The 17024-nt window shown below is 36.7% G+C and overlaps 1 protein-coding gene across 1 annotated transcript in view; it reads right to left on the reverse strand.

Moving 5' to 3' along the window:
- Nucleotides 1–17024, reverse strand: part of LOC122738059 (myocardial zonula adherens protein) — a 101345-nt gene that overhangs the window by 11998 nt on the left and 72323 nt on the right. The window contains exon 11 of the mRNA XM_043980106.1: nucleotides 661–744. Within this exon, the coding sequence (XP_043836041.1) occupies nucleotides 661–744 (84 nt within the window). The remainder of the gene's footprint in view (nucleotides 1–660; nucleotides 745–17024) is intronic.

A 17024-nucleotide genomic window follows, 5' to 3' on the forward strand; every position in this document is an offset into this window, starting at 1 on the left:
TGAACTGTTTTTCTCTCCTTTCTTTTAAAATCTTTGTTATAAGGGATAGTTTACTGGTTAGGAAAGGGACATGTTCAGAAACAAAAGATATCAATAAAAATTAAAAATAAAATACATGTTGATTTTTTTTGATGGAGAAAGCGTATAGGACAATAGGTCTTTAGCTTCCCCTTTTATCAATAGTTTATCTGAACTCTTAAATGTCCTCCCAATTCTCTAGTTCTATTCTTCCTCTAGACAAAATAATATACTTTATAAATTCAGGAAAGGAAAAACATTAATAGGAAAAAGTATTAATGTTAACTATTTTAAAGTTCTAGTGGAAACCAAATCACCTATAATCTACTGTAATCATATTTATTCAGTATATTTATATACCTGCTTAAAAAGTTAATGTAGAAGAAAAGCACACACCACCAAGATGCATTGTGGAGAAGTAGTTACATTCATGCATTGCTGGTAGAATCACAAACCTATAAAATCATTTTGATGAATGATTAATTATCAGAATTTTGGGGGGTGCATTGTTCATTGAAAGTTAATTTTCTATTTTTTGAGTCTAAAAAGTCTTCATTATTTTGACAATTAAGTTTTATTACTCTGGTAACAAAAAGTTATATAGTACAGAAGAACTGTACCTAAATAATCATAGATTCTTACCTCGCCTTCCAAGAAGGATATTTTTTCTAAAAGTTGCAAGATAAATAATTGTTTCTGTTGTACTTTTTTCTTTAATGATTCGACCTATGAAGAAACAAAAGTAGTACCAAATGGTTAAGCAGAAAAGATAAAAGAAGTCATTAACATGCAAACTGATAGAGAATCCTACTTAATTATTTTTATTGAATAATAATAATAATAGCAACAACAATAATAACACCTACCAGCCACTATATTTAACACTTTATAAATATTACCTCATTTGATCCTCATAACAACATTGGGGGATAGGCGATATCCCCATTTTACGGTTGAGGGAAACTGAAGCAGACAGAGATTAAGTGACTTGCCCAGCATCAGACAGCTAATAAGTTTCTGGAGATAGGATTGACAGGACTTGGCATCTGAATGGGTGTATTTGTTGTTGTTTGTCCTTCATTCTTTTTTCCCCCCAAGGTGATGAGGGTTAAGTGACTTGCCCAGGGTCACACAGCTAGTAAGTCTCAAGTGTCTGAGGCCGGATTTGAACTCAGGTCCTCCTGAATCCAGGGCTGGTGCTTTAACCACTGCACCACCTAGCTGCCCTTAGCTAATATGTTTCTGAGGCAGGTTTTGAACTCAGGATTTCCTGACAAAGTTCACTCTGCACTCTAACTAATGCAATACTTAGCTGCTTCAAAAAGTTTACACTTTGGTAAGACAATGAAAACTTAGCAAGTTGGGGTCTGGCTAAGTCTTCATGGATATATCATGAGGGCTATTTAAGTACAAATTAGAGATGAGAATTAAACTGGCTGCAGAACATTTCTAATTCTGTGGTTAGTTTTATTGTACCCAAAATTCCCTGCATACTTCTTCAGCTCCCTGAATCTCATTCTTTGAAGTCAGCTAGTGCCTTGTTCTATCTTTCACAAAGTCTTCCCTGAAGATCCTGACTCCCATTGATACTTCCTTCCTCTAAGTTCCTATAGAACTTCTCATTCAGTGAACACAATTTAATATTTAATTTTCTATTTGTTGTGTATTGTTCTAATTTATTTCATGGCTGCAAAATTTTTTCCCCCAGACTGACTATAAGGTCCACATTAGTAGGGAATTTCTTTGATTATAGTTTCTTTGTATATAGATTGATGGATTTCCCAAAGAATATGACTAATAACCACTCTGCTAAGCATGGTACCAATACTCAATAAAGGTTCACTGCTTTATTGAACCTACTAGCTTTTCAGTAGCCATCAATAATGTTTTTTAAAACACCAACTTTAAGACCACCCAGGAAACTTGAGAATTCCCCATAAATGTTTTAATTATCCAGTTTTTAAAATCTTGTAATTGATATTATTTTTATTTTTCTTCCTCCATAGGACATTGCTTTTTACAAATTCTATCAAAAATCCATTTAATATTCTTATAGGAAAATTTACTAATTATTTATAAAACACTTCCTAAATGTGTAATGTTGTGATAGATGTATATTGTGATACTGGAATGCAAAGAATTATGATGATTCATCCTCTAGAAGTTTAAAGTTTATTATTTATGAATTGCTATAAACAATATTAAACATCAATATAACTAATTAAGGTTGCTTTTTAATTATTACATCTAAATTAGGCAATTTTAATTGATATAATTTAACTTTTCAGTCTCTAAATCTCCATCAGGATTTGTTTATCCTCTTTTTACTATTTAGTTTTTCTTTCATATGGTCCATCAGTGTATCCTTTGTTCTTTGGATTCTGCTTTTTTTTTAAACTCTGTTTCATTTCATAAAGCTCCTTCCAGCTTTTAAAAAATATTACTCATACTTTATCTTAATTGCATTGCAGAAATCCATTACGTTAATGTATCACAATGTATTTAACCATCTCCCAATTGTTGGACATTTAGATTGTATTTGTGGTTATTAATGATGCTGCTATGAAAAATTTTAACAGCTCTTTATTTGTTTTTGATAACACTTTGAGAGTATATTCCCAGAAGTGGAATTATTGAAGCAAAGATTGTTTGAATACCCCATAATGAAGACTGCCAGATTGCACTTCAAAAAAAGTGCTTTAAGTTTACTATTCTGCCAGAAATGAATGATTGTACCCGTTTTTCCACAGCCCAACCAGCAATGCCTTTGTTGTTTTTAATTACTTTTAGAACTGTACTTGTTTGATTATTATTAAGGCTGAGCATTTTGCAAGGGATTATTAATGATTTGTATTTATCTTTTGAAAATTGTATACTAACATTAACAGTTCCTTTATATAGTTTAGATGTCAAGTTTTTATCTGTTATACTTACCATATTTTCTGAATGTTATTTTTCTTTTGGTTATTATTTTTTAACGCAATTTTATTTTAAGGTAATGTTATCTTTTTTAAAGTATTTTATTATTTTCCAGTTACATATAAGGATAGTTTTCAACATTTATTTTCACAGGATTTTTAGTTCTAAATTTTTTCTCCCATCCTCCCTTCCCTCCTTTCTCCCCAAGACAGAAAGCAGTCTGATATAGGTTGTATATGTACAATCACATTAAACATATTTCTACATTAGTCATCTTGTGAAAGAAGAATCAGAGCACAAGGGAAAAACCTCAAAAAAGAAGGGAAAAAACAGTCCAAAAGTAGAAACGGTATGATTCAATCTTCATTCATAATTCACAGTTCTTTTTTCTGGATGTTGGGAACATTTTCTATCATGAGTTCTTTGAAACTGTTTTGGATTGTTACCCTGTTGAGAAGAGCCAAGTTTATCCCCATTGTTCATCACACAATGTTGCTGTTACTGAGTACAATGTTCTCCTGGTTCTGCTCCTCTCAGTCAGCATCAGTTCATGTAAGTCCTTCCAGGTTTCTCTGAACTCCTCCTGCTCATCTTTTCTTACAGTGCAATAGTATTCCATTACATTCAAATACCACAACTTGTTTAGCCATTCTATTGATGGACGTTCCCTTGATTTCCAATTTTTTGCCTAAGGTAATGTTATCTTAACAGCTAGGTAGTACAGTGGATAGAGCACTAGGCCTGGAGTGAAGAAGACTTGAGTTCAAATCCAGCTTCAGATATTTACTAGCTGCGTGACCCTAGGCAAGTCACTTAACTCGGTTTACCTCAATTATAAAATGAGCTGGAGAAGAAAATGGCAAAGCACTCTAGTATTTTTTGCCAGGAAAACTCCAAATGCGGTCGTAGTCAGACATGACTGGGAATGACTGAAGAACAACAACAATAATGTTATCTTGCCCCTAATAATTCTTTTCTATTTGTTTTTAAAAGTCAATTTCTTGTCAATGCCTTTACCAGATATGCAAAAAAGGTTCTGAGTAGGGAAAACTTTCAAAGATAATTAGGGTAAACTGAATGACGAAGGAAAAGGCAAAGTTTATTTGGAATACACTACACTTCTCCTGTAGCCACAATACTTAGACTTGTTCTCAGATTTAGGAAGGCAACAGATATGTTTTAAGAACATTTACTCGGGGCAGCTAGGTGACGCAGTGGATAGAGCACTGGTCTTGGATTCAGGAGGACCTGAGTTCAAATCTGACCTCAGACACTTGACACTTAATAGCTGTGTGACCCTGGGCAAGTCACTTAACCCCAATTGCCTTACCAAAAAAAAAAAAAAAAAAAAAAAAAAAAAAAAAGAACATTTACTCAAGGAGCTAGAAAAATTCCTTGGGACAACTAATGACCTACCCACCTTAGGTCTATCATATAGTTATAAACATAGACTTAGGAACCTGATGAAAGAAGAAAAACAGGTAGGCCAGTGGTACAGATGGAAGAAGGGCTAGAAGACTGAATATAGGGGATAGCTTCATACTGGGGAGAAAGAGGAGTTCTTAGAGTTTGGGATTTTGAAGATTCTCAGGATCAAGTTCCAATGTTTTTCTGCAAATACTTATCACTCTATTATGCCAAATGAATTTTATTCATCCTAATTTGCTTTCTCCCTTTGGGGGATTCCAACGATGATATACAGCAAAACTTGCATGTTTGGGGTAGTTATGCTGATACAAAGTGGGAAGTATGAAGAGGTGAGGACAGGAAGGTCAGATGTAAGGTGATTTGGGAACTTCAAGGTGCTATGTAAATCTTAGCTATTACCTGCTATCATTATCAAATGCAAAAGAATTAGAAAATGGTATCATCATTATGTTTGCTTGCTTCAATATCTCTGGGCACGTGCCTCAGCAAGTACCCACCTCCTGGTGACATACCTAGTGTCTAATACATATGTTCCAGATACTTCAAGGCTTCACAATGTTTGAACAAAGTCAGATGAGTTTAGAGTTAGAAATGACTTGAGAGGACATCCAACCCAGAAGAAACCAAGACAAAGAAAGGTTAAGTGATTTCCCTAGGGTCAGATAACTAATACATGTCCAAGGCAAGGCTTACACTCAGATCTTCCTTACTCCAAGTCCAGAGGTCTAACCTTTGCAAAACCTAGCTGCCTCTCACAAAAAGCTCTTAAAAATTAACTTTCATTTTAAAAAGGCATGCCACAAAACATTTTGAGTAAAGGGAACAAATAGTAACGTAGGGTTGAAAGAATATTAAATTTCTGGTGAACTAAAAGGAAGAGAGAGGGGATGGGGAGCTGCGGAAGTAGAACTCTCTTCACTAGGAGAATAGCTCGATTTTTTCATATTCTTAAGGGCATCCATTCTCATTAAGGCTGATCCTAAGAAGTATGGTCTGATCATGCCTTCCTTAATTAACCCTTCCTGTCATGACTGTACTAGAGAGGGGTACTTAGAAAGCCTGTCTTGAATTGCGCTGGCTAAGCTCATCTGGAACAGAATTTCTGAGGAAGCCCTAGAGTACTGAACATCTCCTGGATCTACAACCCCAAGAATTCTGTGATTACAGTCTGGGGCAGCACATTACCAGCATGTGTATTTGTAGGAATCACTGTATTAGGTTAGGTTAAACAGGTTTATTCAAAATTCAAAAGAAAGGAGTCTTCAATTAGGTTAAGCTGCCACCAAGTGGTAGTATGTGGCTTGGTACAAACTACCAGGCCTGTGTCACAGAAGAATTAACTGAAAGAGATTAGAACCATGGATTTTTCTGATTTTTTTTTCTCGGCTTTGTTGGGTTATTTTTCTAAAAATAAATAAATAAATGCCTATATAGATGTATAGACCTATATCTATAAGTATGACTACTGAAAACAGTTAAGTTTAAACATTTATTAGCAAAGCCTTAGAGAGCAAGTTTCTAAAGCATAAAAATACCTAGGTACAATTTAATACCTTTATCACTATGCTAAACTGTTATAACGCACAGGTTTACCTAGCTTTTGTTTTATTCCTAGTTCTGATTAGAATATTCTTTCTTTTTTTTTTTCTTTCTTTTTTTTTTTTTTTTTTTTTAGTGAGGCAATTGGGGTTAAGTGACTTGCCTAGGGTCACACAGATATTAAGTGTTAAGTCTCTGAGGCCGGATTTGAACTGAGGTATTCCTGATTCCAGGGCCGATGCTTTATCCACTGCGCCACCTAGCTGCCCCCAGAAAGTTCATTTCTATATTACTCTAAAGCTTTATCTTGTAGTTGGACCCCTTATGGGCATGCTCCATGCTTCTAGAATTTTATTTCTAGGAAATTAAGTCAGTTTTCATGTCAAAAACCAGTTCAGCATAGCTGCCAACAGCTTTATCCTGTTCTAGCTAATTAAAGGAACTGCCTTAATCCACCCTTCTAGTGTTCTTATCAATTGTAAAGATATTGGCTGTTCCCCTCTCCTCTGGATCTTCTTTCTCTCACTAACCAAAGCAAAGGGGACAAGGCACTAAACTCTCTCCATAAACTCTCCATCACATTACTTTTTTCAATCAGAAGGGAGTAACTTTGTTGTCTATAAAAAAGCAAAAATGTCTCTTCTCTCATAGGGGAATCTCCAAAAAAAAAAAAAAGGTAAAAGTTTGTAGAATTTAAATATAATAAAATAATATAATATATAATAATTAATATACTATAATAATCTTTTAAATGTTTGAAATTGTACCTACCACCCTGACTCTTTTATATTTATAAAATATAGGGGCAGCTAAGTGGCACAGTGGATAAAGCACCAGCCATGGATTCAGGTGGACCTGAGTTCAAATCCAGCCTCAGACACTTGACACTTACTAGCTGTGTGACCCTGAGCAAGTCACATAACCCTCATTGCCCTGCAAATATATACATATATATTTATATAAGTATATTTATATAAAAATAGAATCAAACTTTTTTAGAGAATTAATTTGAATGGATTTCTTTAACAAAAACTTGCATCTCTAACAGAAGAAAATATTTTTAAATGATCAATTTAACAAGTTTTTTAAAGTAATTTTTTTTAATAAAAAAAATTAAGTAAAAATTTAAAGTAGTTTCATCATGAAGCATCTTTTGTTGTTGTCCAGATGTGTCTGATTCTTCATGACCCCATATGGGCTTGTTTGGGGTTTTTTTTTTTTTTTTTTGCAAAAATAATGGAGTGGTTTGCCTTTTCCTTCTCCAGCTCATTTTCCAGATGAGGAAACTGAGGCAAACAGGGTGAAGTGACTTACAAGGATAACACAGCTAGTAAGGTTTACCTAGCTTTTGTTTTATTCCTAGTTCTGATTAGAATGTTCATTTCTAAATTACTCTAAAGCTTTATCTTGTAGTTGGACCCCTTACGGGCATGCTCCATGCTTCTGAGGCCAGATTTGAACTCAGGAAGATGAATCTTTCTGACTCCAGGCCTGGTGCTCTATCACTTAGTCACCTAGCTACCCAAGGCAACTTTTAGCCTCACAGAATAGTCATACAGGATTTTTGAGACCCAGGATGATAAATTTAGAGCTAATATGGACCTTAGAGGTTACCTAGTCCAACTCCTTAATTTTATAGATAAGGAAAATGAGACCCAGGAAATTTAAATGATTTGCCCAGGGTCACCCAGTTAATAAATTGCAGAGCCACTATTTGAGTCCTCTTCATATGTGTCAGTTCATGATGTAACTCTATAATTCAGGGTCATATTTGGTATCCAGTTCTCCAGTGTAAATGAAATTTAGCTCAAATACCTAAGCCCATGAAAATAAAAGATTGTATGAGTATCGAGTGTAATATAACATTTTATATAAGATTTTAAGAGACTATATATTTTTGCCACTGGTAATGAATGATGAGTACAGTGCTCGATCTCAACAATGGATAGTTGGTTTTTCATAAAGCAGGAGGCATAAAAGAAAGTTTTACTTCACCTTTACCATATACTACAAGTGCCCCACTGGTAAATATCACTTCCATAGTGTTGTTGTTCATTCATTTCAATCGTGTCTATATCTGCTGCTTCATCACTTGCCCATGCCATAGGAGAGGTTAATGTTTTTGTCCACGTTTAACAGTTGAGGAAACTGAGGTAAACAGAAGTAAAGTGACTTGCCTGGGGTCACACAGTTAGTGCAGATCTAAATCAGATTTTAACTCAGGTCTTCCTGACTCCAGGCTAGCACTCTATTCACTGCATTATCCTGCATCCTAGTAGGATCAAATCCCCTGACCAGTTACCAATCCTTCCTCCATTCCGACCCCATCTTCCACCTCCAAACATGAATCAGCTTCAGTCCCAAACCTTGACCTGTGCTTCAGGTCCAGGTTTCCCATCTTTCTACCCAGTGCCTGGTCCCACAGGACCCAAATAAGATCCCTATATAAATCCATGTGGCTTTACTGGTTTAGGATACCCTATTTTACCCAAGGATCCCTAAGGACCTGATCTGTTTCCCTTCTCCCTAACTGCCCCTTCTTATTATATTTCCCCTCAATAAAGAGCTTTACTTTCTGCTTAATTCCTTCCCATTCAGTGTTTTGTTTTGTGGTGCTCTGCCCTTCCTTGTCCCACACCTTGAACCCCAAACTTCACTCAAACGACTTTAAGATACATCCACATATAATGAGATTAATTCCTATTTCAATCTCTTCACAGGAAAGGTTTCATTTTCATATCTGCCCTTAATTCTATTAAAATGATTATGCTTTAAGGGTTTATTTTTATATTAAAATGGAATCCTCATGATAAAAAAATTACCTCAGGATGCAAGTTTTAAAAAAACCTAAGTACTAAACTTTTTTCTGAAATAAACCATATGGGGAGAAATAAGTCAGCTATTAAGTTATCAGAATTTACCCGGCTGTAATATACTTTAAGAAAGTAGCTTAACAAGGGGGAAAAGTTATAATACCCCAATTGAGAGGAAAAGGATGGAATGAATTAAAGCAAGAACAAAATGAAACTGAAAAATTGCTAAATGAAGTTAAGAGGGGAAAATGAAAAATCAATGAAAGAAAGGGGTAAAAAGGTACATTTTTCATCTTCATGATGCCTGATTGGGTTTGTGAAAATTCATTTTCAATTAATGTGTCTTGTGGCATTCAGCCAGGGCACATACAACGAACAGTGCTCATATTTTAATCAATTTTTCTATTAAGTTCCGAGTAATGTACAGAAATAGAATTATGCCATTTAAAGGGCTCAGGATGAAACTGGCTTCCGAGATAAAATAATCTACTTTTGTTTGACTTTTATTTTAGACTCATGATATGTCCATTTCTTCTTAAAGTGGGCAACACAATATAATATTAAGTTCAATTCTCCAGGGCACCTAAAAATCATCTCTAGGTGTATAAGAATGATACAAAGAGGTATAAATTGGTTTTATGGATTGGACACAGTCACAGAGAAGATAAAACCACCAAAAAGAAGAAAATGATAGTTCTACCTATGCTGTCAGAATTCCTTGTAAGAGGAGATTTTTTTCACCTCCCCAAACACTGCCTAACATTGAGATTTAACCTCATAGAGGTAAGGAAGGGATACTTTATTACTTATATGGCACTGATGGGCAGATATCCCATACCAACTTTTATAATCATCACAGGAAGGTGATACACATGCACTAAAGATCTACTTGTACTCCTTAACTAGACTAACTTAAAAATAGGTGACAGAGGATAGTCTACTTATACCAGCTTTGCAAAATGTTAAAGACCTGAGAATCTAATGAAGGATGGGGAAAGATGGAGACCTCCAGAAATACATTTCTTTTGATAACTTTGAATAAAGAAGAGGTAGGCTGCTTTTAACCTTATCCTTTCTCTGTCTCTTTAGCCTCTTTTTGTGGGGGTGGTGATGGTGGTAGAATTCCTTTAGCTTTCAACCATCTATTGAATGTTTTGCTTACAAGAAGCTCTACAAAACTATTGCTGAAAAAAGGGAAAAGGAATCTTCTACTTCAAAGTCCTTGAGCCTAGATGTATTAACTTCTTAACCTTTCCCATGTCACAGACCCTAAAATAATATTTTAGATGCACAAAATAAAATACATAGGATTAAAAAGAAAATTAAGTAGAAATAGAGATGTAATTTTTCCCATCCAAGTTCGTGCCTCCCTGAAATCTATGCATTGGTTCCTGGGAGGGGCCATGGATCCCAGCTTAAAAATCTGTATTAGGACTTGTGCAGAATTTCCTCTTCCAAGTGAGGGGCTACAGCCCAGAGAAACAATACTTGTTTGGTTTAGAACAGAGGTGTCAAATTCATTATATGTGGGTAGTGTGAACCAGATTAAAATGTAATTGAGAAATTAACAAAATTAATAAAAATACAAAACAGTATAGATAATGTTAAATTGTGGTTTTCTAAGTCAATATATACCCTGCAGTGTTGACACCACTGATTTAGGTACCCAAGGATGATAATCAGGATTTGGTTAATGAAGAAATTGACCTCCTTACCATAACTTCTATTCATTTGTTTTCCTTTAATCCCCTTTTTCATAGTGAGTGCCTTCCCTTCACCCCCAACAAGTTCCCAATGCAGAAATTCAGGACTATAAATATAGACCATCAATCTTTCTGAGACATTACACCATACCCTCCTTAATGGCATGGAGATAGTGCATATGAACCAACTGCCAGCCCTATTGTTTTTATTTTCCCTGATTTTCAGGAATTCAAGGTCTGGAAAGGTCATAAGTCAGATAGAGGTGGAAAGGGCATCAGTCATATGATATACAATCTTATATTTAGAACTAGTGAAGGACTCTAAGCCATCTACTGGATTAATCCCCTCATTTTAAAGCTGAAGAAAATAAAGCATGAGTTGGTTAAATGACTTGCTCAAAGTCACACAAGTAGTAAACATCAGAGACAGATTTTAAACCCATGTCCTCCAATACCCAAGCCCATGTTCTTTGTGCTATACCTTCTGCTTAGGCAGATTTTGCACTGAGTACAGATGACAATTGGAATAATAGAAAAGGTGATCAAGATGTGCCAGCATGAATTCATCAAATACAAGTCATTCTTTTTTTCCTTTAAAATATATTTTGACCATCAACAACATTGTGTGATGATCAACTGTAATAGACTTGACTCTTCTCAGCAATGCAGTGATCCAAAACAATGCCAAAAGACTTATGGTGGAAAATGTTCTCCACAATTCAGAAAAATTCTGAATGCAGATTGAAGCATACTATTTCCACTTTTGTTGTTGCTTTTTCCCCTTTTGTCCTGATTCTTCTCTTACAACATGACACGTGGAAATATGTTTAACATAATTGTAATGTATAACCTACATCAGATTGCTTGCTGCCTTCTGGGAGCAGTGGAGGGAAAGGAGGGTGGGAGAAAAAAATGGAACTCAAAAAGTATTTTATATGTAATTAGAAAACATTTTTAAAAAATAAAATCAAATTAAATTTTTTAAAATGTATTTTAACCAATAGACCAGGGAAATGCTCACAAAGCAGCCTTTAGTCAAGTCAACATTTATTAAGTACCTATTATATGCCAGGCAATGTGCTAAGCAATGGAGAAGAAAATTGAAAGAGAAAGGAAGGAAGGAAGGAAGGAAGGAAGGAAGGAAGGAAGGAAGGAAGGAAGGAAGGAAGGAAGGAAGGAAGGAAGGAAGGAAGGAAGGAAGGAAGGAAGGAAGGAAGGAAGGAAGAGGCTCATAGTCTAATAAAGAAGACAACATGAAAGCAACTATGTACAAACAAGATATATACTGGATAAATTGGAGATGATCCCCAAAGGGAGGACTCAGAAGGACTTCTTGTGGAAGAAGAAACTTTAGTTGAGATTTGAAGGAAGCTGGGGGCAGGTGAGGGGTTAGAAAATTTCAGGCATGAAGGACAGTTAGTAAAAATGCCTGGAATTTGGAAATTTGTTCAAAGAACAGAAGAGAGCCAATGTCATTGGATTGCAGAGTACATGGAAGGGAATAAAGTATGAGAAGACTGGAAAGGTAGGAAGGGGCCAGGTTATGAAGGACATTAAAACATAGAGGATTTTGTATTGATCCTGGTGGAAATAGGGAGCCACTGGAGTTTAATGAAGGGAGCAGGGAGAGGATTGATGTCATCAAAGGAAAATCAATTTGACAAGCTGTATAGAAGATGGACTAGAAGGAGGAGAGATTAGAGACAAGGTGACCAACCAGAAGGCTATTGCGACAGTCTGCACGTGAGGCGATGAGGGCCTACAACAGGGTGGTGGCAGTGACAAAAGAGAGACACTATAAAGGTAAAAATGACAGAACTTCCAACTGATTTGGGGAAGCATGTGAGAATGAGGATTTGTAAGCCCAAGTGCCTGAGAGGATGGTGGCACCCTTCACCATAATAAGGAAGTTAGGAAGAAGGGAGGATTTAGGGGAGGGGAGATAAGTTTGGTTTTGGACATGTTCAATTTAAGATGGCTACTAGATATCCAGCTCAAGATTTCAATAGGTAGTGGGAGTTGTGAAATTGGAGATTAGGGCTGGATAAATAGATCTGAAAATCATCTGCGCAGAGATGATAGCTGAATACATGAGAGCCAAGATAGCCAAGGGAAAAAGTATAGAAAGAGAATACATGACAGAGCCTCAAAGGACACCCTTAGTTAGTAGGTATGGCTGGGATGAAGATCCACCAAAAGAGACTGAGAAAATCAGACAAGGAGGGGAACCAGGAGAAAGTAGTGCCATGAAAACCTGAAGAGAAGAGAATATCAAGGAGGAGAGGGGAACCAATAATCCAAAAGCGACGAAGAATGCAAGAGGGATAAGGGCTGAGAAGAGACTGTTAGGTTTGGCAATCAAGAGATCATGTGTACTTTGGAGAGACGGTTTCAGTTGAATGATGAGGTTGGAAGCCAAATGGCAGAATTAGGAAGAGTGAGAGGAGAAAAAGTTGGAGACATCAATTGTAGACAGCCTTCTCAAGAAGTTTAGTCACAAAAGAGAGAAGAGATGCTGTAGCTAGCAGGTATAGATGGATCAAGTGAAGTTTTTTGTTTGTTTGTTTTTGAGAAAGGACAAGAAGACATAGGTGTATATGTAGACAGTAAGGGACCAACCAGTAGACAGAGATTGAAGTTAAGTGAGAGAGAGGGGATGACAAAAGGGGTAATCTCCTGGAGAAGATGAGACGGGATGGAAAGGGATAGTGGGTATATAGATGGCTTTACCTCAGCAAGAAGAGCTACTTCTTGTGAGACAAGGTTGATATTTTTAGAAGAAATCTGAGTGATGTGAAATGAGGAGAGGAGGGGAGAAGAGGAAGTTCTTGGTGAATGGATTCAGTTTTTGTTTTGTTTTGTTTTGTTTTGTTTTGTTTTTTAGTGAGGCAATTGGGGTTAAGTGACTTGCCCAGGGTCACACAGCTAGTAAGTGTTAAGTGTCTGAGGCCGGATTTGAACTCAGGTACTCCTGACTCCAGGGCCGGTGCTCTATCCACTGCGCCACCTAGCTGCCCCCGGATTCAGTTTTTTAATAGTAAGTTCTGTCATTTCCCAGGAATCAGTCCAGTTTTTAACAATGAAGTGGCTGAAATTAATAAACCAATTAGAATGGCAACAGCTTTTGGACTCCCCTATTTCACACAGTGCTCTCCTCCCAATGAGGACATTAGTCAAATATCACCAGTCACCTGAGCTTGTGACATTATCCAGGCCACAGGCTATACTGGAAAAGGAATTATATATGATTCTGATCTAACTGTAGAAAGGGTTTGAAGTTTAAAAGTTTGTGTCAAGCATCTCTGCTTTCATGGGTGACAAATGCAAATTTCTTGGGATTCAGTTAGAGCGGTTGTGAAATTTCTTGACAAGATTGGTTCAGACTCAGATGGGCAGGTTTGCATATTTCCAATGAACTGGATATACTATATATACTGTTATCAAGTTTTCCTTTTTACTCCCTTTTTAATCATACATAATATTCACATGTATAGAACTACTATTTTCCATAAATTAGTGGTAGAAGGAAGAATCAGAGAATAGAACAGGCATCTCCCATAGGAGGTGCCTAGAGAAGAATGTTTCGACAATGTTACTAAAAGTTCCAGGCCCACATTATTGGAACTGAAAGGGAACTTCAGTCCCTTTGGGGAAAATGAGACCTGAAGGACTATAGTGATTTGCCCAGGGTCATACTATTACTAAGTGTCTGAAGCATGATTTGAATTCAAATCTTCCTGACAGCAATTCCAGCACTATATCCACTGCACCACTTCACCATTTTCCCCCACCCAAGGCAAAGGGATTTTTGTTCAGTGCATACCAATGAAATGTCACTGCTTTTAGTCCAAGTTAACCTCACCACCCCTGCTGGTTCCTACGTTGGATTTTCTATGGATGGTCAAAGACCACATTCCCCAAGGGATGTTAAGAGCAGTAAGTGGCTATAAAAACATTCACCTCATTGACATGTCCTACGAGAAGCCTCCCAATGCTTATGTGATATTGATGGCTTACTCCTGTGGTCCCCCCTTTCATAGGAATAGTTTGAACCTTCTAGACACATATTTGGAGCCCAAAGAGCAACTAATCTGTAGAACAACAGAGTTTATTTAGTAACATTTGAAAGGAAAACATGCCCAGCTTTAAAAGAACAAAATGAACATCTATATTACATATACTTCATAAAATGAAGCGGCGGTGGGAAAAGGGAATTGGGAAAGGAATAAGCATTTATATAGTGCCTACTCTGTGCCAAGCACTGTGCTAAGTGCTTTACAAATATCTCATTTGATCCTCACAACATCCCTGTGAGGTAGGTGCTATTATTATCTTCATTTTGCAGCTGAGGAAACTAAGGCAAACAAGTTGGATGACTTGCCCAGGGTCACACAGTTAGTGTGACACAGATAGTGTTTTAAGTGTCTGAGGATGGATTTGAATTCAAGTCTTCCTGACTCCAGGGCCAGAGCTCTATCCACTGTGCCACCTAGCTGCTTCTATTGCTTTCCATTACACACACACACACACACACACACAGGCTTATATACATATAATATTTCTGGCATTGTCTATAAACTTCACACTCTAAGTAAAATATGTTAATATTAAAGATCAAACTAAGAACAAGCCCATGTCAAATTCTGGCATTTAGAATTTTAACACTTCTATTTACTAAAAATTATATATATATAATATTTATAAATATATATATATTTTTTTTTTCTAGTAGCAACCTCATACTGGGATGTGGCTAGCAATGACACAGGATCAGAATTCTGATAAGCAGTAGATCTGAAATAGAAAATGGGGCAAGCCACAGTTTCAGCATGCAGGAGGTGAGAAAATCAGCCCAATGCAGCATCAGGAGGGCTGGATTCTGCCTTCTGTTGTTGCTGCTGTGTCTACCCTGGACTCAGAGGAGGTAAACATAACCCAGAAAAGTCAATGGGCCTATAGGAAAACTCTGCCCTTGACTGAAGTAAGGTCAGAGATACTAGAAATATCTTTAAAGTGGTTAGAGTTGAAAGAATCTTAGATCCCCCTCAAAGCAACAGGTTTAAGGCTACCAGGGAGTTAGGGAGTGCAATGGTGGATAGAGTTCTGGGTCCAGAGTCAGAAGACTTGAGTTTAAATCCAGCCTTGGACACTTACATAGTAATTACCTCAGAGGCGGTCTAGTCCAAACTCTACCCTATGTCAGATGAGAGAACTGAAGCTCAGGGGGCTATAATGACTTGTCTAAGGGTATACAAGTAGTAAGCATCAGAAGCAAGATTTGAACAAGATTTTTTTGTAGTCAATGGATTCAGGTACATTTTCTAAAAGGCTCGTGGCACTTATTTCTTTCTATGACTCTTTAATAATTTATTCTAGCAAGAGAAGTGACAGAAACTTCACTACCAGAGACAGTGAGGAAAAATCAAGGCAGAAAAGATAAATTAGTAGAGAAACTGTAGGAAACAATGCTATAGTAGGATCAATACTTTCAACACAAAATTCTGATATTCTTGCTTAAATCTATAAATATTTAAACTAGGTATATCATAAGAAATTTGCCATCTACAATGTCTTGGCATTTTGTTGTTGAATTGTTTCTGTCACGTCTGACTCTTTGTGAATCCATTTGGGTTTTGTTTTTTGGCAAAGGTACTAGAGGGGTTTGTCATTTCCTTTTCTAGCTCATTTACAGATAAGGAAACTGAAGCAAACAGGTCTAAGTGACTTGCCCAGAGTCACACAGCTAGTAGGTATCTGAAGCCAGATTTTAATTCAGGAAGTAGCACTCCATCCATTGCACCACCTAGTCTTAGTAGTTTCCTCCCAGCTCAAATATTCTATGATTTTACTCTTATTCATTTTAGTTAGTTATTTAATTGTTTTCCACTCTTGTCTGACTGACCCCATTTGAGGTTTTCTTGGCAAAGATACTGGAGTGGTTTGCCTTTTTCTTCTCCAGCTCATTTTACAGATGAGGAAACTGAGGCAAACAGGGTTAAATGATTTGTCCAGGGTCACACAGTTAGCAAGTGTCTGAGGCCAGATTTTATGTCAATATATATCATACATCTGCCTCAACGTAAGTATTACCCCAGGCCACACAGAAATAAATGACAGAGCCAGAATTCCAATACATCTTTGCACTCTAAATCTAACATTCTTTAAAAAAATTTTTTGTGGGGCAATGAGGGTTAAGTGACTTGCCCAGGGCCACACAGCTAATAAATGTGAAGTGTCTGAGGCTGGATTTGAATTCAGGTCCTCCTGAATCCAGGGCTGTTACTTTATCCACTATACCACCTAGCTGCCAGCTCTAACAGTCTTTCCACTGCTTCACTGGCTCAAGTCTAAGTAGGATGTTCTTAGTATCAGAAGCAAATCAGTCACAGAATGTTAGAGCTAGGAAGAATCTTATAGACTATCTAGTTCTGCCACATTCATTTTACAGCTGAGAAGTCCGAGGTCCAGAGAGGAAAATTATCTAATTCGTGTTCACATCAAGCTTTCTTTTCTCCTCACAGATTCAGGGCTGAATTCTTGAGTGCTGATCTCTATTCCATAAGAACAGTCTCCCATACACCCACCACATAAAGGTACATTATTT

The sequence above is a fragment of the Dromiciops gliroides genome, chromosome 2 (genome assembly GCF_019393635.1).
Source record: "Dromiciops gliroides isolate mDroGli1 chromosome 2, mDroGli1.pri, whole genome shotgun sequence".
Taxonomy (NCBI): domain Eukaryota; kingdom Metazoa; phylum Chordata; class Mammalia; order Microbiotheria; family Microbiotheriidae; genus Dromiciops; species Dromiciops gliroides.